Here is a 23,649-nt window from a genome sequence, read left to right as displayed (position 1 = left end):
TATGACTCGCGGTCGATTGGCGGGATCGTCAGTATGACTCTGCGGTCACGGCGCGATCTTCAAAATTACTTTGCCTCCTGTGTTCGCGGAACTATCGTGAACATCTTTCGCGATAGCGGCATCATCGTCACTCGCGAAGCGGCAAAATCGCCGACGATCGGACCAAATTCCATCCCGAAAAATTCCCGATTCAAATGTAATCCCGTCCCAAAAATCGGGAATATTTTTTTCCCAAAAATTTCCCGAAATTTCGGGACCCGTCCATCCCTAATTAAAACTCACAGTGATATCTTTGACTATTAATACAACAACTTCTGTATCCAATAGGACTAGTCAATGGTGATATCCAAGGGGACTCGAAAACACGGTTTTTGAATTCAAATTCAAATTCAAATTATCTTTATTCATTAAGTACATTAGAAATATATACAAGAATAGTGTCACATTTTATAAGTTATAATAAAACATACTTGCTTATAGTAAATGGGAAAAATTGTAAAAGAACATAAAACAGTTAAAACATACTTTGATTAGTAGGGAAAGAAAAGTCAATTAAAGTTCATCAAATGAATAAATAGCCCTGCTAATGAGAAATTTCTTAAGTTTATTTTTAATTTTTTTTATATTTACTTCTGCTTGTATGTCCTTTGGAAGTTTATTATAGAATTTTGTTCCGGCGTATTTGGGTTTTTTTTCGAAAAGGCGCAATTTATGAGGACTTAATGCTAACTTGCCTCGATTTCTTGTAAGATAATCATGTTTCTTTCCAACAAGCTCTATTTCATGAAATCTGTTTTTAACGGATACCACTGTTTCAAAAACATACATACCGAAAACTGTCATTATATTTTCTATTTTAAACATTCTCTTAACAGAAGTTCTAGGTGGAAGGTTGTAAATTATTCTTATAGCTTTTTTTTTGCATTCTTAATATAGATTTTAAGTTTCTCTTATTGGTTGAGCCATAAAGGGAAATCCCAAATGAAATGTATGTATGAAAAGTAAACCAACTTCAAAGTTTGTATTTCGCAATAGTTTTTTAATCTAGTTAAGGCATATAATCCAGAAGAAACTTTTGAAAGTACTTTTTCAACATGACAGTTCCAACTGAGTCTTTTATCTATTACTAATCCTAAAAATTTAGTACTATCCTTAACTTCAATGGTTTTATTATTTAATTTAATAATCGGTCGACGTTGATTTCTGGTAGTTCGAGTTTGAAAATTTATGATACTTGTTTTATCCACATTGAGATTTAGATTTTGGGAGTTAAAAAAATCATTTAAAACGCATATGTCTGATTTTGCCTTGCTTTCTAATTCTTCATTTGTTGAGGCTATGATTTTCAAATTGGTATCATCAGCATACAAGCAGAGTTTACTTAAATTGCTAAGTTGTGGAAAATCTCTTAAATAAATAATGAATAAAAGAGGCCCCAGAATGGATCCCTGTGGAACCCCATATTTTAAGTCAGTGGTATAAGATTGATATGGAATTTTATAGTTTTTACGGTTATGATAGATTATTTCAACAAACTGTTTTCTGTGAGAGAGATAAGATTTAAGCAAATTTAAAGCAGTCCCCTCTATACCCAAGGTACTAAGCCTTGAAATTAATATATCATGGGATATTGAATCAAATGCTTTTTGTAGGTCTGAGAACAAACCCGCTACCTTAAATTTACCATCCAAACTATCAATGACCGATTCTATAAAATCAGTGGCAGCAGTTATAACTGACTTACCTCTGCGAAACCCATGTTGAAAGTTGTCAAACAGATTGTTATTTTCAAAAAATGTTACCAATTGATTATAAATTACTTATTCATAAATCTTAGATATAGAGGGTAACAAAGATATAGGTCGGTAATTTGACACCATTTGCCTGTCCCCCTTTTTAAAAAGTGGTTTTAATTTTGTAATTTTTAGCTTATCAGGAAATATACCGGATATTAAAGAAGAATTAACTAGGTGGGTGATTGGTTTTAGTAAAAATGTCTTGACTTTTTTCAGAAGAACCACAGGAACCTCATCATAGCCCATACTAAAAGAGTTCTTTAGACTATTAATAATTATATCTATTTCATTCTCATTAACAAAGCTGAATCGAAACCTTTTACCAAACTGAAATATTTCATTGTCTACCTGATTCTCAGACATTGGTTCAAAGTTAGACATTATACTAGTTACATTTGAAAAATATTCAATAAAACTGTTACAAATAAATACAGGGTCAGAATTCAACTTATTACCTACTTTTAAGGGGAGATGCCCAGTTTTTCGGTCAAAAAATTAATTTTTTGTTTATTGCATTGAAAAATTCTTCATCTTTTCCTGATTCAGAAAATATATAATTTTAATATATTTACTACAGTCTAACAATCATAAAAAATAATATAAATAGTACTACACACTCGGTTTTAGTCACAATGGGCTGAATTAGCGTCAATTAAATTTATGTTAGAAATTTAATTTTGTTGAATGGTTGCACTGAATTAATGTTGTTGCTAGGTTAAATAGTCAACAAAAATCTTTTTCTGTTTGTTTTTCTTCCTTCATAACATATGTGTATATAATAATAGTGCTGTTTGTGATGAGGAATAATGTGGCATAGGGTAGGCCTAGGCTTGACTTTAAATGAGTTTTTCCGAAACTGTGTTTTTTAATGTTTAGGTACCATTTTCCAGACTACTATAAGTACCACTGACTTCAAATTTTTTTCTGTTACTTAGGACATCATGGCCCACAAAGTGTACTAAAAGTTTGCTTCTATGTTTAAAAAAACATTAACAATAAAATTAATTAATATTTGTAAAATAGTGAAAAAAATTATATATTTTAAAAATCTTGATAAAATATGATTTTTTTGGTAGAACATATTTAAATTAGTACAGTTTGTCTTAAATGTCAATACAAATAAGTAGTTAAAATTTGATATGCATAGCTAAAAGGGTTCTTTCTTAAATGGTACCTAAGCAACACGATGTTTACTCATATAAAATGCATTAAATCTAAAAAGTGGGCATCTCCCCTTAAATTAATGTTTTGTACATTCTTAGATCCTATTCCCACTTCTGAATTTATAATAGACCAAGAGGTTCTATTTACATTGTTTGATTTATTAATTTTTGTTTTGTAATATTGCTTTTTAAAATACTTCAATTTTGACCTGAATGTTTTATTTAATTTCCTAACTTTTTTTATATAAAGTTTTACATTTTAACTCTCTGGCTGTTTGGCTAAGATTAAAAATTTTTTGTTTTTCTTCTTTTAACTCATTGCTAATCAAGTTAGGCTGTGTGTGCTGCCTTGACAGAGATTTAGGAAAACATATGTTAAAGTAATAACAAAATGTTTCATTAAATATATTATACTTATTTTCCACTGGAGAGGCATAAAGATCTGCCCATGACTCACATTGAAGTAAGTTTTTAAACTGGTCAATTTGTGAGTCGGAGAATTTTCTTTTATACTCAAAATAAAATTTTTGGGAAGAATGTTTAGTCAAAGTATTTAAAATTTCTAGCATCTGACCATCATGGTCGGACAACTGAGTGTTGATGCCTGTTACTCTGTAATTATAAGGTTCCAAATTAGTAAAAATATTATCTATGGTAGATTGAGTAGATTCTGTGATTCTAGTTGGAAAGTCAATTAATGAAGAAAATCCATTTGCTCTCACAATATGTAATAAACTGTTCCTATTTCTATAATTTTTGTCAAGCATGTCAATATTAATATCGCCGATAAAAACTATGTATTTGTACTTTAAGTTGAGAACTTCAATTAAAATGTTAAACCTTCTAATAAACTCTGATTTGTTTTGCTTGATAGGATTTCTGTAACAACCAATTAAAAGTAATTTATCCTTTGATACAGCCTTTTGTATTTCAATTAAACAACATTCAAAAATTTGTTCTGAGATAAGATTTTGGATTTCAGGTGGCATGATAGTTTTACAATTTAGGAATGGCTTAGTTAGGATAACAACCCCTCCACCCCTTGACTTTTTTCGGCCAAAACTAGCACTAAGGCTGTATCCATTAATATTGAGTCTTTCTATTGTATCATTCGTCATTGTTACAATTACTATGGACTGACTTAACATTAAAAAACTCTCAGACTCGTTTGACATACACACACTTGATTCCACTGCACATTTCCCCAGCTCAACCGTTTCCCCCCTAACAACTTCACACACAGCTGAATTCACCACAGGTAGTTGGCTGCTCTCAGAGTTGCTGGTGCTGTCGGAGGAAAAGCTCTCATCAGTGTGTGAAGCAGTGACCGGATGGTCCTGAGTTTCTCCTGATGGGGAGTTGGGGCAGCTGCTCACTATGGGGTCCGAGACTATCCCAGGGGATGAATCTTGTGGCTCTTGGCTTGATCTTGGTGCTGTAAGAGGAGGGAAGGCAGCCATGCTGGTTGGAGTTGGATGTTGTTGATGCTTCCCCAGCTCTCCCTTCTTATTTACTTTGGTTACTGCCAGTCCTGTAGAGTGTGGACTACCGCAGCCAGTTCTTGAGTTTATGTCCATGAGCTGTTCTAATTGCTTATTAAAGATGTCATGTGGTATTCCGTTTCTCAAGATCCGGTGAGAATTTTGATTATATGAAACTATTGTCACTGTTGCATTGGTTGATTTTTGAAATTTTATTATATTGTTAATGAAATGTGATGGATCTACATTGTCCCGGACACATCCTATTGGGGAACAGATCAAATGTTTAAGGCCCCGTTTCTTGAAATTCTCTGTCAAATCCTGGAACGCTGCATCGTAGTCATATGAATTAGGCTTGCTGTAATAGGTGGGTTTTTTAATTAAACTAAAGATTGAGGCCATGTTATCCTTTTCTTGTATAGCCAAGTGTCTTGTCACACAGTGAGATGGCGTAGGTTTACCACACAATTTTTTGAAAATAACCGCAACACCAGCAGTCATGTGGCGGGGGTCATGGAAGTCCGCAGATATGCTGTGTGCGAAACCTACTGTTTTTCTTTCATGTCTGAGTCTAAGAATACAGTAGAACCCCTCATATCCAGCCACCACGGGACCAAGCCCCTGGCCGGATAACGATTTGGCCGGATAAACCAACCTACTACGAAAATGACCATTGATCTAATAATAATAATATTATCTAATCAATATATGCAGTCAAAAGTATCATTCAAGTCTGTTCTGGGATTATTTTTAGAAAAATAAACATGTTTATAACTTAAAAAAAAATTATTTGTAAGCTAAAGTCTTTAAGTAATGATAGTACAAATACTATGATTCCAGGTAGGCCTACAAAAAATATTAAACAATAATGGAGGTAAAATGACAATGAATTGGACTTGAAGATCATTAGGACTTAAATGGTACATTCATTTATAAGTTACTCAACTTTCTTATCCACTTAGTGAAATACAAAAATTAATGTACCGGTACGGTACTGTACTGTACTAACCCCACTTTGGAAAATAATCAACCAACTGTTCCGAGGTTAGGCCTACTAGCTCAATTGAGTATAGTGACACAGTAAATAAATTATAAACAAACAGATAAATAGTGAGAATAATTCATTTTATGACTTGAGTAAACGCTAAGACTAGTGCTTGCATCTAAATGTCTGTAAGATGCGAGAAAAACATTTTCTTATTGGCTTCCTGGAAGGGGCCGGATAAACAGAGGACCGGTAAAACCAAGGCCGGATATGAGGGGTTCTACTGTATTTGCCATATGACAGTCAGACACCTCAATAGATCTTGTCTTCTCAAAACTGTTGTTAGGAGTAGCTGCCCCCTCTTCAGTGGTGAGCAATTGAAATTGGCCTTCATTTTCTTTTGCAGTTGTATATTCAAATACATTTCTTGCAAATTGAATAATCAAGTAGGCAAGCTTCCTTTTTCCATTATTGTTGAGGTGCAAACCATGGCGTGTGAAGTGCTGTCTATCAAAGAGGTCAAAATCAATAATATGTATGTTGTTAATGCGAGCAACCAACTCCCGGATGTAGTTATTTGCCAAAGCTATGTTGTAGTGTATGACATCATCAGAAGATTTATCGTAACGAGTAGGGATGGTTGTTATACATACTGGTCTGGTTTTACTAAGTTTTTTCAATTCACCTTCCATTTTTCCATAAACATCGCGAGGAGAGTTCACAGATAGCCTACATCATTTGTACCAGCCAGCAAAATTAAAGGTCTCTTCTGAGATTTAGCAGCTTGATTGTATATGAATTCAATTCCCGCTCCTGGTTTGACTAGCCCATCCATCAGGACTTTACCCTGGCTGCACTTAGCAACAATCTCTGGAACCCCTCTTCCTTGGCTGTCCGCATAAAAATCAATTTTTCCCTCTTGATCTACATCAAAAGTTTTATTAATGCTTGTAACTTTTTCCATGGGATAAGGTTTTGTAAACTTTTTAACTTTTTCCTTGACTGATGGTTCTTTGATTGTATTTTTGTTTTCACTGTTAGGAGATAAATGATGATACCTGCTATAGTTTGAAACCCCTGCAGTTGTTGTATTTCGACCAAACTTTTTTACTTTTTTTTGTTTTTGTTTGGTTGCTACTGTTTTCCAGTTATCTTTATCTTCCATATGCAGTTTATTATTTTCACATTGGTCTGATGTAATATTTATTCCTGCAGAACTTGTGCTTTGTGTTTGTGTGGTTACATCACATGTAAGAGGCTTTGAAGATGCGGTAGAGTTGTTACTGGCTGAGAAATCTTGTTCGGTGGTAAGTAGGCGTATTTCATCATTTGACAGCATTACACTTTTTTTTAATATGTAGGCTAACAGTGATCTTTTTTTAATGAGATCAGTCGGTGACACTGTAGGTAGACTGTAGTTAAAGAGTTCATTCAAATTTAATGTACTGTGATTAATAGGTTTTGATCCAAAGACTAGGAGTTCAACAAACATACAGACGTATATTCCGCAATCATAAGAGTTGATCTGCTTAGGTCCATCGACAATTTGAAAATGGAAGCCAGGCGCATCTAAATACTGTGACACTTTATTTGCTACGACTTTAGCATCTGTCAAGTTATGTTCACCCAATGAGTCATAGTAGAGGAAGCGGTTGTTTGTCTGTGTATACACAAGAACACTCCAGTGAGAGCCACTCACACCGTCCAGTTGCTTTGAATCATTTATTGGCATGATCAAAGTTTTAAAGTCCTTTACTTTAAGGGAGTCAAAGAAGTGTGTGAAATCATCCATATTTTTCACGGCATGGCATATTAGTGGATTGATGATCAAACATTTGTGTACAGAAAGAAATCTAGAATTTATAAGGTCAAAGTATCGCTGCAAAGTTAAGTCAGAGAGCCATTGGTTGCTGAGTAGCTCATCTGTTACCGAAGTGTTGTTGTAGATATTTTCTGTCTGTGTTTCAGTTGAAATAAATTGGATTTTCTGACTTGTACTCAGTGATACATCATTCAGTTTACAACTATTTGAGAAACTTAATTCACTCAATGAACTTGTTGAGCTATTAAGTGATAGATTAATTTTACTACCAGATTTTTTTGAAGTGGAAAAGTTGAAATCTTCTATTTTCAAGTTTTAATTGTTCTCTTTTATGTATTTTACAAGCTCAGTTTTTGACCTGAAAAGTTTCCCATTTGGGGATTTGACATATATGTCCGTCTTTCCTTTGCTTAGACCATTTTTCCTAACATGTTCTTCTCTAATCCAACCTTTTGGCATGGCAGAAAAAGTATTTTTATTTACAGCCATTATCAGATTTTAAGAAAATATATTTTTTAAATACCAAATCAAAACAAACAAAATCAACAAACTATTTTAAAGGAACAAATTAAAAGTCCAGCCTTAGCAATGTTTGTAAACAAAGTAATTGAGTTAGAGCAACAGGTGCTCTTATCTCGCAGTACAAAGGTCAGTAGCTTGCACCTTGAGCTGGTCCCTCCTTATCAGCAGGCCTTATCAACTTTGTAAAAGTAGTTCATGAAAAATCATAAAAATCCTTTATCTTTTGTTATAGTTTATGATAGTAAAAATTCTTTTTAAAACATACTACTTACATTTTCATAAACATAAACATTAGCTCCATGTTTGTAGCTAAAAATATTTGCAAAAGATTAGAGTTTTACCACTGATATATCGAAAAAACAAGGGAGCACAAAATCACATGCTGTTCATGTCAAATCTTATGTTGGATATCACCATTGACTAGTCCTATTGGATACAGAAGTTGTTGTATTAATAGTCAAAGATATCACTGTGAGTTTTAATTAGGGATGGACGGGTCCCGAAATTTCGGGAAATTTTTGGGAAAAAAATATTCCCGATTTTTGGGACGGGATTACATTTGAATCGGGAATTTTTCGGGATGGAATTTGGTCCGATCGTCGGCGATTTTGCCGCTTCGCGAGTGACGATGATGCCGCTATCGCGAAAGATGTTCACGATAGTTCCGCGAACACAGGAGGCAAAGTAATTTTGAAGATCGCGCCGTGACCGCAGAGTCATACTGACGATCCCGCCAATCGACCGCGAGTCATACTACGATTGCGCCGTGAACGCTAGTCATACCAACGATCACGCCGTGACCGCGGATACATACCGACGATCATGCTGTGCCACAAAGTCATACCGTTGATCACGCCGAGAACGCTGAGTCATACCGACGGTCGCACCATGACCGCGAGTCATTTCGACGATCGCGCCGTGACCGCGAGTTATTTCGACGACCATGCAGTGACCACAAAGTCATACTGATGATCACGCCAAGAACGCGGAGTCATACCGACGATCTTGCCGTGACCGCAAGTCATTTTGACGATCGCACCGTGACCGCGAGTCATTTTTATACCTGTAAATTTTTAGGCCTACCCATTTTCTTGTTTTTAGCGAATTTCCCTACAGGGAAGTAGCTATTACCGTAGGTCTCATGGTAAGACTTAGGCCCGGGACCGATTTACTTTTTCATTTTGATGTCCCCAGAGGCCAAAAACACCACTCGTTCAAATTTTTATATATGTATATGAAAAATAGAAAAATAGGGCTACTATATATAAATAAAGATTAAACATTAATAAACTTAGTACCCAAGTAAAATTATTTATTAAATACACACACCACTAGGATCGCCAGAACCTATGGTAACCACAGAACGGCTGACAGTCTATATTTAGTTCTTTTTGTCTATGCTAAAACCCAGAATAATAATGTGTTCACAGCATCATACAGTACCTCAAAATCATCTCAATATGATTATGTGGTGTTGAATGAACATGTTGTCCATTTTATCGTTTATTCTTGTTCTAGTAGTTGTTCCCGATAAAAGGTAAAATTTATACTGCCTCAAAACTGCACCTTTCTTAATATCTTAAGAAAGGAGGTCACTCCTGTTGAAATCCACTTCTAGTTGACAGATGTGTGTAGAGATAAGTGTTGACGTACCTAATAAATATGCTCAAGTGGTTTAGGGAGGTTAGCAGAAGACTGTACATCTTAAACAGTTTAACAATGGGGCCAGCCACAGATGTTTATATTTTGAGACAGGTGAACAAGTTAAATAAGTTTACAGATTGGCAAGTTGTAAGACCACTGACGTCCATGATAGTCTTAGAGACCCTCAATGACAGTTTCTTGTGCGGTTGCACATTGATCCAAACAAAATTTCCCCAAATTCAGTCACTGTTTCAAACAAAATTAACAACGATGGCCAACCTTATCATAGAAACGTTTACGATCTTCTCCAAACTCCTACCAACACTAATGCACATTTTTACTTCCAATTAACTTTCTCCATAGACGTCTGTCAACTGGTAATAAAGTTATAGGGATTACACCCTCAACCACAGAAGTTTAATCAGATAACACCATATTCATACTTGATGGACATGTAGATTATTATGTCTAATTTGTTATGCTTTGACGCAGTCATGGTCCCTCCATCTTATGGAGACTGTTCACCTACTACTACTACTACTACTACTGCCGCGGCTCTTGGTACCCAAGGAGGTACTTTGCCTCGCCAACACACTGCCTCCATACTGCACGATCCACTGCTTCATCCTCCCTTCTTCCCATTCTTCTCAGGTCTCTTCTCACTTGATCTCTCCACCTCAACTTGGGCCTTCCAGGAGGTCTTCTACCCTTGGGATTATTGTTTAGGGCGTTTCTTACTAAGGATCCCTTTCTTAACACATGGCCTGCCCATCTCAATCTCCTACTTCTCACCTCAGCCACAATATCTGGGTCCCTGTACAACTCTCTCAACTCCCTGTTGTGCTTAACTCTCCATTCCCCGTTTTCAAAGGTTGGTCCAAAGATTTTCCTTAGAATCTTGTTTTCGAACATTATAAGTCGTTTCTCAGTTCTCTTGCTTATTACCCAATTCTCTGAGCCATATAGTAATACTGGTCTTATTATAGTTTTGTATATACGGATTTTAGTTTTCTGTGAGAGTAGGCGAGAACTCAATAATTTGTGGCATGCCGATAAACTTTTATGAGCTGCATTTAATCTTTCCTGAATTTCAGAGTCTTCTTCATTATTATTCGTCAGCATTACTCCTAGGTAAGAGAATTTGTTTACTTTATAAAATTTGTGTCCTTCTATTTCTACATGATTTTAGCGAATTTCCCTATAGGGAAGTAGCTATTACCGTAGGTCTCATGGTAACACTTAGGCCCGGGACCGATTTACTTTTTCATTTTGATGTCCCCAGAGGCCAAAAACGCCATTCGCTCAAATTTTTATATATGTATATATATATATGTGTGTCCGTGAACACGATAACTTGAGTAATTTTTATCCGATTTTGATGAAATTTGGTTTAAAGGTGTAAGGCGGGATAAACTTGAATGAGTTCGCGATCCAGCATGATCGGACCATGGGAACAGGGTTTTATGGGGTAAAAATTGGTTTTTCTCACTTTTGACCCTCAAAACACAAAATTTCCCAATTTTCCTCTAAACCTTCTTAAAGAGCTTAAAAAAACAAACAATTCAGTATATCAAAGTGTTTTTGTTCGGTTATTGGTTACGGAGAAAACTAAAAAAATGGTCAATTTAAAATTTCCATGTTATTCTTATAGAGAATATTGTAAAATGTTGTAGTTTGCTTGTTTATGGATATATTTTGATCAAACTTGGCAAATATATTCATTTTATACTAAGCAATAATTATTTTACTTAAAACACACACTTTATTAGTTTCCTTGTAGCAGCAAACCTAGGTACTCGTTAAACCTAATGTTATTTAAATAGATCAATTGAAAATCAATTCAGCCAAATGGAAATTCGCTAAGACAGCATTTTTGCTGCGGCGGGGGTATTTATTATTTAATTGGGTAGCTCTTCCACATTCCATTATCTTGGTTTTGTCTACACTGATATTTAAGCCAACTTTTTTAGTGTGGTTTATGAGTTTTGAGACCATAACTTTTAGTTCTTCGTTTTTGGCCACAAGTGCCACATCATCTGCAAATGCCAGGATATTTATGTTGGTTCCCATAGTAATTCCAGCCTCTAGCTTTTGTAATTCTTGTAGAGAGTCTTCCAGAGCTAGGTTGAATAACAATGGGGACAAACCATCTCCTTGTCTCACACCAGTATTTATATCAAAATCCTCTGAGAATTCTCCATTGACGTTAACCTTGAATTTAGATCCTGAAACAGTTGAATTTGATAGATTTATTAACTTTTTAGGTATTCCATACTTTTCCATTACTTTACAGAGTTTTCTCCTAGTGATCGAGTCGTACGCTTTGGAGAAGTCAATGAAAAGGACTGTTCACCTAATCAAGAAAAACTCCAAACGAGTCCAAACCTTAACCGATGATAACACATTTCATCATACCAATTCCTTTATCCAACCTAAGCAGGCTCACAAACAGCAAAACACTGATTAACCGAAAAAGGGGACAAATTTGTTATTCATAACATATAGCCTATATATTTTATTCTATCAATGGTAGCAATTTAAAGGTCATACTTATTCAAAGACATCTATAACAGTAGTTGTTATGTGTTTTTAATTGCTGTAATTTTAAAACTAGTTCTCCGATCTTACAATACAATACAATATACTTTATTGTTCATTCATCAAGAATTACAATAGTGTCAATACAATAGTAAATTGTACATGTTCATTTTGAGAATGTTCATACATTTTTTTTTGTGTAGAGCGGTCTTGCTGTCAGCCACTTCTTTAACAGTTAAAGTTACTCCTGATGTAGCTTGTTGCCAGTCAGGTCTCTCAGGTAGTCAGGTAGATGGTTCCTCAGTTTGCGGCCAGTGTAGGAAGGTTTTTTTTCTCCCAAAGAGTAGTTCGGTGAACTGGTAGGACAAATTTGGAGCCATGACAGGTGTTGTAGTGGTGCAGGTCTTGGTTTCTTAGGGGATTTATTTCATCCACATACTGTATACTATCTTTATCATAGTATGAGATCCATGTTGCTATCTACTCCATTACATTCTGTTGGCCAAGGCCGTATGTGCCACAGTAAACAATTCTTGTTGCCGAATTCATTTAAACACTGATTTTAATCTTGATATAATGGTTGTGGTTTAACGGGTGCGGTTTAAGAGGTTTTACTGTACATATACTTATATAGTCAATTAAAGAAAATTTTGTAGATGACATATATAAACTGATTTGTCTACATCATCTTTCTGTTCACCGTTGTACCTAAAAAGGCAACAACTCAAATCTTCATTGGATAAAATTGCTGTCAGTGACAGTAGAATATCCTAATTGTGTATCCTAAGTGTTGTGTTTATTGTTCTAGAGTGGACTATTTGTGATATCCTCGTAAATCTCCTAACTCACTAGGTACTTGTGTCCTATGTCACATTGTTGTATGTTGATCAGTTATCCTGGAGAAGACTATCCGAATCCCGCGGTCGCTATCAGTAAAGGCAGCCTCGGTACTCAAGGGGTTCCTCAACAAGAACCCCGGGGATCGTCTCGGCTGTCACAGAGAAACTGGTTTCTTTGACATCGCCAACCACGCCTTCTTCAAGAGCATCGACTGGGAAATGGTAAGTTGAGTTTTACTAATGAAAATGAGTAGCAGTTCTAAACATTTGAAACTTTTAGAAAATGTTTGCATTGGCATTTGCCAATTTTCCAAATGAATTTAGATTGTATTTTATTTTTATAGTATCCTTTTGAAAACACAAAACATATTTGCAGAGGTAATGTGGGTGGTTAATTGTATATCGTTAAACTTAAAGTTAAAGTTCTTCCTTTTTTTATATGGTAGTTCTGTAATTTACATCCTTTACTATAGCAATAAATGGAATTCATTCTGTGTAATGTTGTAAAATCTGTTGTTTATGCAGATTCTTTAAGGCCTTTAAGAATCATGTGGATTTTGAGTTTAGAACATTTTATTAGGATCAGTTAGCCTGTCTTAGCGAGTTTCTCTATAGGGAAGTAGCTGTTACCGTAGGTGGTGTAGTAAGACCTAGGCCGGGGACCGATTTACTTTTTTCATTTTGATGTCCCCAGAGGCCAAAAACAGCATTCGCTAAAATTTTCATTCATGTATATATAGAGAGAGATATACAATGTGTCCGTAAACACGATAACTTGAGTAATTTTTGTCCGATTTCCCCGATTTTGATGAAATTTTGTTTGAAGGTGTAAAGCAAGATAAACTTGAATGAGTTCGCGAACCAACATGATTGGACCATGGGAACAGGGTTTTACAGGGGGTTGTATGGGGTAAAAGGGTTTTCTTCTTTTCTGACCCTCAAAACATAAAATTTTTAATGTCTCTAGACTTTTTTAAAGAGAAGATTCAAAAATGTTTAAATAAAAATCCCATTATAGTTGATTCTCTCTTATCCGGACACCTTTTAACAGGACATCGGTTTAACCGAACAATTTCTATCAGCGCATCAGTTTAACGGGACTAGATCGGCAGGAAGTGGGCAGTACTGAAACGACAGCTCTCGTGGGAAAGATTTGAGACCAGTGATCACGTGTCTAAATACAATGCTCTCCTAAATTTAAGAAGTATCCCTTCATTTTTAATGAAGGGATACTATTGCATACAATACAAGGAGTACAATTGCTTATGTTATTATCTATCTATTTTCATGTAAATTTTTCTCTGGGATATTTTTACCTGATAATATTTTACAGTATTTGCAAAGACAGATCTTAATAAATTGTTAGGCAGGTACACTTTTTTGTTAATTGTGATAAAAAATTTAAATCCAAATTAACTTTTCAGCCTACATTATCATTCTTTACGTAATATGCCAAAATGAAAATTATTTAACTCAATATAATGTTTTACTTTTGACTAATAATCACAAGTATAATTATTTATATAGAAATTATTACAACCAATGGTTTTTAATGATTAAGTAAACGACTATGGAGTGTAGTTATCTTCTTTCAATTTTGATGAAAACTGTTTAACTATTTTTAAATTGGGTTTTAATTGAATATTATGTCAACGTAAATTTATAAAAGTTAAGGACAAGGACTCGTGAGTTGCAATGGACATTGAAACAATTTTTGCCCAGTTTCATGTTATGACAAAGTACGGGTAGTATCGTGCCAAATAGCCCCATTTACACATGCCCCATTATCCTTTTGATCTATAATGTTTACAATTTCATGTTTTATAGTCATGAATTTTAATAAAGGACTGTTTTGTTTTGATTTGTTTCAATTTAATATTTCCTTTTTTTCCTGTAAGGGACATATCTCATTGAATAGGTGTCAAAGAAACAGAATGTTTAACAATTCTGTATTTTGATATTTCTTTTCTGCTACTTGTTCTGAGCAGTTAAAATTTGAATAGCTTTTGTATTGAAATAATATTTTCTTCCAAAATATCTGCCTTGAAACTTTGGACATTCATGGGGCGTAGCTTGATAGGTTTAAGTCAGAAACAAGCTGTTGGCCAGGTTCATAATCCAACTTTGTGAAAAATTAAGGACTATTTGGTTTAGTAGATTTGTTCTCCTGAAACCTGAAACAGATACACAGACATACGGGCTCCAAAAAACTACCTCTAATATACCTCAGATGTCCATTACTATATCCATACTCTATGTTAAATGTACATTGTGGCACTGACAAATCATGGAAAGTCAATATTATTATATATAATTCCCATATCCATAGTCAATATCAAATGTAGGCCTACTGTACATACTGACAGATTATAACACAGAGTGTTTCAAAACTCTCTCCTGAAACTCCTGGACATGTTCCTTAGGTCAAAACAAACAGAAAAATGTAAACATATGCCCTATCTCACTTCGTTTTCCGTTTGTCAGTATGAATGTATTTTTTACATAACTTCCCATAACTTTTGAACTACTAGAGGTACCAACTTCAAACTTGGTACCTGTATGATGACTAATAAGAACTATTCTTTTGTATAATGCTATGCAGAGCATCAAGTTTTGTACAATTTCAAAATGGCGGATATTTTAATTTTTCAAAGCTTAATAATTCAAAAACCATCGGATTTATAAAGAAATTACATGTGTCAAAACGGATGGAGATTTAATTCTCTTTATAGAAATGTACAATTTTAATTTGTATAGGGTCAAAAACACAAATAACGGAGAAAAATAAATTTTTCTGAAGTTAAAGTTACGAATTTGGGCAAATTCGATAAATTAGCAGACCTGCTAATAAATACCAGCTGTATTATGACCTTTAGAAAAATGAAAATCACGGAGTTTCAGGAGAGAGTTTCGAAACAACCTGTTTCCATATCCACAGTCTATTAGATGAAAACACTGGCAGGTGATCTGGTTATAGCTCAACGAAAGGCGACTGCCAGCTCCGTTTTTGCCCACTCTAGAGTCGGACCTAGACATTGACAACTTTGATCCTCAGTTCACCATGGAGCCTGTACAACTCACACCTGACGACCAGTGAGTCGCCTCACTACCCTGCTACTGTCTTGTGCTTGTTACAGATTCTGTTTTCATTTATTATTTTGTCTTGTTTTTTACAAGGTTTGCCATGAAAGGTGTCCTTGCTCGAAATGATTTTTGCTAGATTTTTTACATTTTCCTAGCTAGAATAGCATGTTTTTCAATAGTGCTTTTATAGCTAAGTTTTTATAGGGTATGAGTAGTTGCAAGCTGCAATGTTACTTTCTCCACAACGCCTGCTGGACCTGGCAATGGTAAGATTCTGAGCTTTTCGACCCTTAAAAGTTGTATACATAATGTGACTCTGCATTTAAACAAATTGTGTTTCAAATTTTATCAGGTGGTGTTTTATTCTTTGTCAGTACAATTTCGTTAGTTGAATAAATTTTCTGGGAGAATAGATAATTTTAAAAAGTTAAAATCCTTTAAGTGATATTTTATCGATTCAATTTATTTATAAATACACATTTTATTATTAAACTATTTCTGATTACTGTTTAGGATCAACTTAATTATCATTTCACATGTAGTGTAACAGATTTCCTATTTCAAATCCCAAGTAATGCATAAAATCTAACATTTTTACTTTTGGCCAAAGGTATTTCCCACTAAAACTTCACCAACCCGTTTGAAAACCCAAATAAAAACGTTTTTCAAATACAATCATATGGTGTTCTACATAATTATTTGACAGTTCCAAAAGTTTATTCACGTATTATATGAAATATTACATTCAGAATACAAATTTCAAACAAATCTAATCTAGAAAATAGGATTCCACAGTAAGTAGACTGTTGAATTCTTGGTCTTCGGAAGAGATGAACTGGTGAAACTGAAAACACTGACGTTTTGGGTGCTTTGCTGCGTTCAATCTTCAGGGCTACAAATGCAACCCTTGAACAGCTGCAACGCATTCTTAACTTGACCATTATTTTCACCAGTTCAACAACGGGTTCTGAAGACCAAAGTTCAACACCCTAATTCAACGGGTTCGTAAACAAAATGAACATTTCAGTCCCCAAAAGATTTAAAGGTAGGGCAGGGACACCTTTCCTACAGGTTCCTGGGATGTTGCGGAGCTTGCGACGGAGAATGTAGCAGCCATTGTTACTGTTGCTTAGTATTGCGTAGTTGTGACGCTTGCTTGTTACCAGCTGGAGCAGAAGCAGGTTCCCCCTCCGTACAAGCCGAGACTGGACTCGGAACGTGATCTTGCCAACTTCCCACCGGAATTCACAGACGAACCGGTTCATTTGACACCCGATGACCAGTAAGTAACTCGTAGTGTAGTTGTGGCCGAGAGTATTACTTTAATGATCTCGTAACAGCAAGATTAGGAAGGTGTAAAGTTACTCTCGAAATAAAATAACCCTTGAGGTAATTACAGAACTGACTTTTGCAAACACTATTAGTATGTTTTGATCGTAATGTGTAAGCTTTTGCGGACAGTGTCAGAATCCATCAATTTTTTCTTTGTTAATAGTAAATATGTAGTAATAGTGTTGTCATATTTAACAAGGTAACCACCAGTCCCTTTTTCTTTGCATTTAAGTACCTCATTCTCAGTCTAGCTAACACAAGGGTGAAACGTCTGTAAATTTCAACTGACGATTCAGTTAGTGCCAAGCAATTAATGGAGTATTTTGTCCATTTCTGTGCAAAATATTATCACCTCAAGAAAAGTTCAAGTCTGTTCTTTTTAGTATCATAGTGAAATATTTTGAATTATTTCCTAAATTCAAAATTCAATACCCACAGAAGAAGAGAACATTTCCCAAAAAATGTTAAACATATTGTTGAACTAAGAAATTACACAGCTGAAAGTGAGTATTTTTTAAATTAGCAATTTTTAAATTCACTTTTAGATTTGTATTTAATATTTGATGTAACTATTATTTCATCAATATGATTTTTATTTTTTTATGATTGTGTGGAATTTCTCTGCATGGATTTGCATGACATAGAATTTTTGAATGATTTTTTAAATAATGTTTTTAGTATGGTAAACGTGACATGTGCATCTTCAAAATATTTTCATACAGTAAGGTTCCATATTCCTTGGTAGGTTTCTATATTGTTTGTTGGTTATTCATTTTATATACCGAAGCATATTTTGTACAACAATCTAATTTTGAACAATTAATTATTCGTTTAGACAAAACTACTATTTTAATAGGTCATCAAACCAACGATGAGAGTGAAAGCCAAATAAAAAATCTCTTTAGTTCGTTGAGCCTATTTGTTACGAATGTAGCAGTTTGTTTTTTTATGGAAAAACTTAGTCCAAAATTTTCTTTTTCAATATTCATATTACGTTTATTATGGTCAACTATACAATATGTATCATAGTTTTCAATTACATTTACATAGTTTTGACTTATAATAAAGTCTTATTATCATATATAAGAAAGATTTTAAATCTTGACCACCCAAGTAAAATCTGAGAAATAATACTCCACTCTACTTTTTGTGCCAAATGAGTTTAAGTCACCTAACTCAGATTCAGCAAATGGGTTTAAGTGTTTTTATAACACAAAATGAGTGTACCCCGCCCCATACATGTTAGACCAGGGATATTTGAATAAAAGCTGTGACTCGTGTTGAAGTTTGACATGCAAGGTGTAAATCACAAGGTCCCAGCAAAAGTCTTTAAACTCTCCAGACCTACCAGTCCTTGACTGTGCTATCCGAAAACAAACGCACTCTAAGTTTTGTATTGAAATGTGTTCGACCCAATAGGCTTGATGATGGTTGGAGAGTGTCCAATCAAAATCAATCACCTCTTATCATCTTTTATATGTATTTACCATCTTGTGAGTTAACAGTATAAGTGTAACCATATGTTTCAAGTGTGTCATTAGACAGATTTTATCTACTTTTATATTTATTTAAAGCTGTTCGAAACTGAAATTAAATCTCGTGACGGCTTTAAATTGATTGTCCAGTTTGAAAATATTATAAATAAATAAAAATGTAAGGGTAAAACTTTGCTGATTTGTTTAAAACTTTATGTTTTAGTATACTATTTTGTATTTGAATTTTGTTAAACTACATCATCAATAATGTCTACAAAAACCAGGAGCTAAATTCAGTAGTGATAAAACCATCTCTGGGAGTTTATAAATAAAGTTTTAATCCAGATGCTGATAGGGCAAGTCAGGCCAAATGAGAAAAACGGTTTTCTGAAAAGTTTTCCATCTGAAGGAAGGCCCAAATTGCGGCAGGGAATGAAAATGCAATTGCTCGGATAATCCTGCGTCATACACAAGAGCGAGTTCCGAATTGAAACTAAACTGCAACTCCCTCTACGTTCTTTGTTGAAACTTTGAACTCTCTTCAACTTTCCATGTGAATTACTCCTACTTTGAAACTCCTCTCATCATAATTCTGAGGTGGGACTTGGTTGAGTTTTACTTAGATTATGAATAAATTTGGAAACCTTTAATCTTAATTTACCTTAACCTCTCTTAAAGTTTTTGAGCCATTCCCTATAATCTGGTTATTGAGAAAGTTGTATTCTGAAGGAAACATAACTAGAAACATATTTTTATTTTATCACTCTAAATATCTTTCTTTTGCAAACATGTTCTGTGAAAATAATGTACAGAAATCTGATGTGGGATTGTAATTTTTATATTAATGTAACTTCTTTTACAATTTTAACTGACCATTAAGGATAAGGACCATAATCTGAAGTATGGTATGGTATTGTATATTGTTTCAATTTAGAGATTAGTAAAAAATTGTCCTTAATAAACGTGAATATGAAAATCTACCTTATTAATTATTCACATTTTTGACTAGAGACGTGTAGTCTTTAAATTATCTCTTGTAAAAATATAAGTTTGTTCAACTTTCTACTATGACTTTTATTGTCAAGAAATAGTTCCATGTTATCTTTGCACAACACAATTAAAAATTGTGTTAAGATAAACATTGGGCATCTCTGTAATATAAATGCAGCCTCGAATAAGTAAATAGAGCAGTCTTTCCCAGGAACATTTGCAAATCACACTGCCGTGTTGTGGAATATAATATTTCCCCTGTCATGTCACAGGAAATTCATTTGGAAAGTTTCATCTGTGGGGTTAAACAGGTGGCAAGCGTAATGTAAAAGTTGAGTGCAGAGTGAACTTCTGTTTGTGTGGACTCCCTTGAGTGAAATGAATCACATGTAGCCTTATTTGGTTGTATATAAAGTTTTATCAAAAAGTTAGACTTAAAATATTTTTTATCCAAGAATTGAGTTCCACAATCCCAACAACATAATGCAACATATATTTATTTTGTGGTGGTTGTTATTTTTGTGCAAGAATTCTGCAGTGGTGAATTTCCCATATAAGGAAGAAGCCATTACCGTAGGTCTCATGGTAAGACCTAGACCTGGGACTGATTTACTTTTTCGTGTTGAGGTCCCCAGAGGTTAAAACGACCCTCCGTTCAAATTCATATAAATTTTATGTCCGTTATGTCCGAATATATGTCCGTTAGCAAAATTGAGCAAAACTTGAGCAAAATTGATACGATATTGATGAAATTTAGTACAAATTTACTTATATTTGAACGAGTTTGCCGACTAGCATGATCAGACTTTGGGAACGGGGATTCATGGGGGTTTTATGGGGTAAAAATTGGGTTTTCCCATTTTTTATTAAAAAAACATAAAATTTCACAATTTCTTTCCAGACCATTTTGTAGAGCTTAAAAAGAAATAATTTTGTATATTGAAGCATTGTTGTATGCCTAACAGTTATGGAATTTAAAAAAACTTAAAATTTAAAATTCCCATGTTATGTTTGTGGAGATTAAATAAACTGTTGTATTTTGCTTGTTTATGGATATATTTTAATCAAATTTAGCAATTTTGCTTATTTCATACTAAGCTATTAACATTTAAATAAAAAACACACCTCAATACCTTCCCTGTAGCAGCAAACCTAGGTACTCATTAAAATTAATTTTTTTTTTAGTAGAAAATAAATCTGACAATTTTCAGGGAATATTGTAGTAGAAATCCAGCCAGGTAAATGGGAATTTGCTCAGTGTGCAGGTTTGCTGCAGCGGGGGTGTTTTATTTTAGTGTGTAAGCTGCTTGACAATGATGTTCTGTTGCAGGAGGGTGATTGACAAGATCGATCAGTCAGAGTTTGAAGGGTTCGAGTACGTAAACCCTCTACTGATGTCACTAGAAGACTGTGTGTGACGTCACGAGTGGGGGTGCCGCCACTTTGATGACCTCTTCGACCTCACGTCATCACCGGAACTGGAAAGGCCTCCTTCGCGCGGCATCCTGCAGCAAATGTTCTGCCTTCCTCTCCGTTAGCAGTGATAATCTAGAATAGTTTAGCTTATAACGCTTTCATCGAGTAACCTACGGTACAGTAACAATAAACGATCGCATGTTAGCACCATCGCGTAGACGTTAGTTATCACGTATTCGTACTGGCCTAACTAGCCTTTAGCGTAGAATCACGCGAGCGTATCGACTCTAATTCTACAAGCACTCGTATCGTAACCCGAGTATTATTTAAAAGATGAAATGCTCAATCTCCATTCAGGATTGTCGAATTCGAAAGTGATTATTTTTTCAATTAGCGACTACGATGAATAGTGGATAGTTGTAGGACTCTGCCTGTCCAGGCGTACAGTGTAACTTATAGCCTATATATCGAGTTATACTATTGAAATATATATATATATATATTAGAGCCTTGTGTAGGTCTCTGTATATTATTCCGCACCTATCACCTATGTTTTAGTCTTATCAAGCACTGAGGAGAGGTTTCCTTGGCCTTCCGCTGTTGCCAGTCTCATTCCTCTATTACATTCCTTTCTTATCTTTTAGCGAGTGATATTTTGATAGCAGCTAGATTATTCAAACGACAGATTTATAGAGTTATTTAATTAACGTGTTATTATTTTATAGCTTTATCTCCCAAACGGAGCAAATCCGGACGATACAATCGGATATATTTTCATTATCGAGGGTCGTTCGTTCGACTCTTGTAATATAAATGTTGGGGTTTTAGAGCTAGGAAGGCCTTTATCGATATATATTGTACTATACAGTTTTGTACAGTTTGGTGTTCATCTTTACTGTTAATGTATCGAAAATCCTATTATTCTAATTATATGTTGTTTGTTAAAGAGTTAATGAAACACTCATTTTAATGCGGTGACCGTTTGCTGTTGTGATATGTAAACAAATTCTAAGGCAGGTGTTGGTTAACCTATTGTTTTGACAGCAAACTAGTGATTGTTTAGTTTTTGTAAATCTATATAGTTTGTAAAACATTGTTAAATTGTATATCTGAGATAAAAACCAACATCTGTTGTGTAAGGCGGCTAAGCAATTATTTTGTATTTCAACTCGAGTTTCACTGTTGGATGTCGGATTGAATGTGATATTGTTTGTAGGTCACCTTTGGACGGATGTTCGTAGACAGTATCAGGTGCTGAAAAGGGCATTTCTTCATTTCAGTATTATAAGCTATTTATGATCTTGCTTCACATTCATTTAATCGAATTTATTGTTTACTATGTATACCTTGTGTTTGGATTCCATTCAGTATTTTTAGTATTTGATTTTATTTGCTAGTTAATTTGTGTGTATTGTGTACTTTTTCTACACTTCTATATTTTATCATTCAATTATATGAGTTAATAATATATACTTACATTGTTTCAATCACCCTTTCAAACTTTTTAATCACCCTTTCAAACTTTTTAACATGAAAAGTTATAGAGTAACACATAACATACCGTAAGTGCTAAGAATATTGCAAAATCTTAACAAAGAGTATGAATTCCAAATATTGTATTTCTACCTTTGCTAGTTTAGCCTGTCAGTTGATTCATATTTAACAATATACTTCCGGTAAAAATGAACTCCAAAAAAATGAAGTAAAAATGAATGGAAATTTAAAATGTTTGGTAGGTATATGTTCAATTAAAAGCAAGTCATGTTAACAAAATTACTTGAACACAAATTTTCTTAAAATTCATTTCAAATTGACTTCAAAATATTAAACAAAAGTCACTTTTTCAAGTTCAAATAGTATAGGTTTAGAATTTATATTTGCACCTCTCTATTATTGAAATCTATTATTATTATTGTTAGGTATTTCAAAACATATTTAGAATGAAAAAGTTGTCTTTTCCAATACCATACTATGTTTAATGCAGTGTTTCTCATTTTGTTCTGTGCTCTATTTAATACTTTGGTTACTTGAAACAAATTTAAATATAACAAAATATAAATATTCAGTAGTGTTGTTGGAAGATGTCGAAGTAAACAATGACAGAGTGAATAGTTCACTAATTTGAACTAAAATAATCATTATTTTAAATAAGAATGGCAGTTTATTCAAAGTACCCCTTTAGGATGCTCAAAATCGTTTTCTGCCAATTCCGTATTACTCGCTTTATAGTCCAATCAGTGAAGTGTTTTGAACAAATATTCTGTTTATGGCCAATTCTAGATTCACTATAAAGTTTAACCCAGATTTTAGCTTGGCATTCATTTTATTTTATTCTTAACATGGATTCTACATTTACAAGTATTCTCTTCCTGTTAAAGTGAATGAGTTTTCTAAGTGCAGTCACTACAAATTGGTTTCCAAGTTTGAGCAGTTGAAATCCGAAATATCTTTGTTAAAATTTTGTTTAGGTGTTGCATTATTTTCCCTCAGGGATTGTTTCAAATTCAAAACAGTGCATGCACAAACTCTTTGTAATTTCTATATTGCTACTTTCATGGGTAA

At 34.2% G+C, this 23,649-nt stretch overlaps 1 protein-coding gene across 1 annotated transcript in view; it reads left to right on the top strand.

Moving 5' to 3' along the window:
* LOC128988325 (atypical protein kinase C-like) overlaps nt 1-22,531 on the top strand; it is a 195,947-nt gene extending 173,416 nt beyond the window's left edge. The window contains exons 10-12 of the mRNA XM_054409510.1: nt 12,843-13,012; nt 17,041-17,156; nt 21,002-22,531. Coding sequence (XP_054265485.1) covers nt 12,843-13,012; nt 17,041-17,156; nt 21,002-21,089 — 374 coding nt within the window. The 3' untranslated portion in view covers nt 21,090-22,531. The remainder of the gene's footprint in view (nt 1-12,842; nt 13,013-17,040; nt 17,157-21,001) is intronic.
* The last annotated feature ends 1,118 nt before the right edge of the window (nt 22,532-23,649 follow it).

Source organism: Macrosteles quadrilineatus, unplaced genomic scaffold (genome assembly GCF_028750875.1).
Source record: "Macrosteles quadrilineatus isolate MER2022 unplaced genomic scaffold, UCM_ALF_1.0 Scaffold_3__2_contigs__length_128488019, whole genome shotgun sequence".
In the NCBI taxonomy this organism is placed as follows: Eukaryota; Metazoa; Arthropoda; class Insecta; order Hemiptera; family Cicadellidae; genus Macrosteles; species Macrosteles quadrilineatus.
This window is presented reverse-complemented; position numbering and strand designations above follow the sequence as displayed.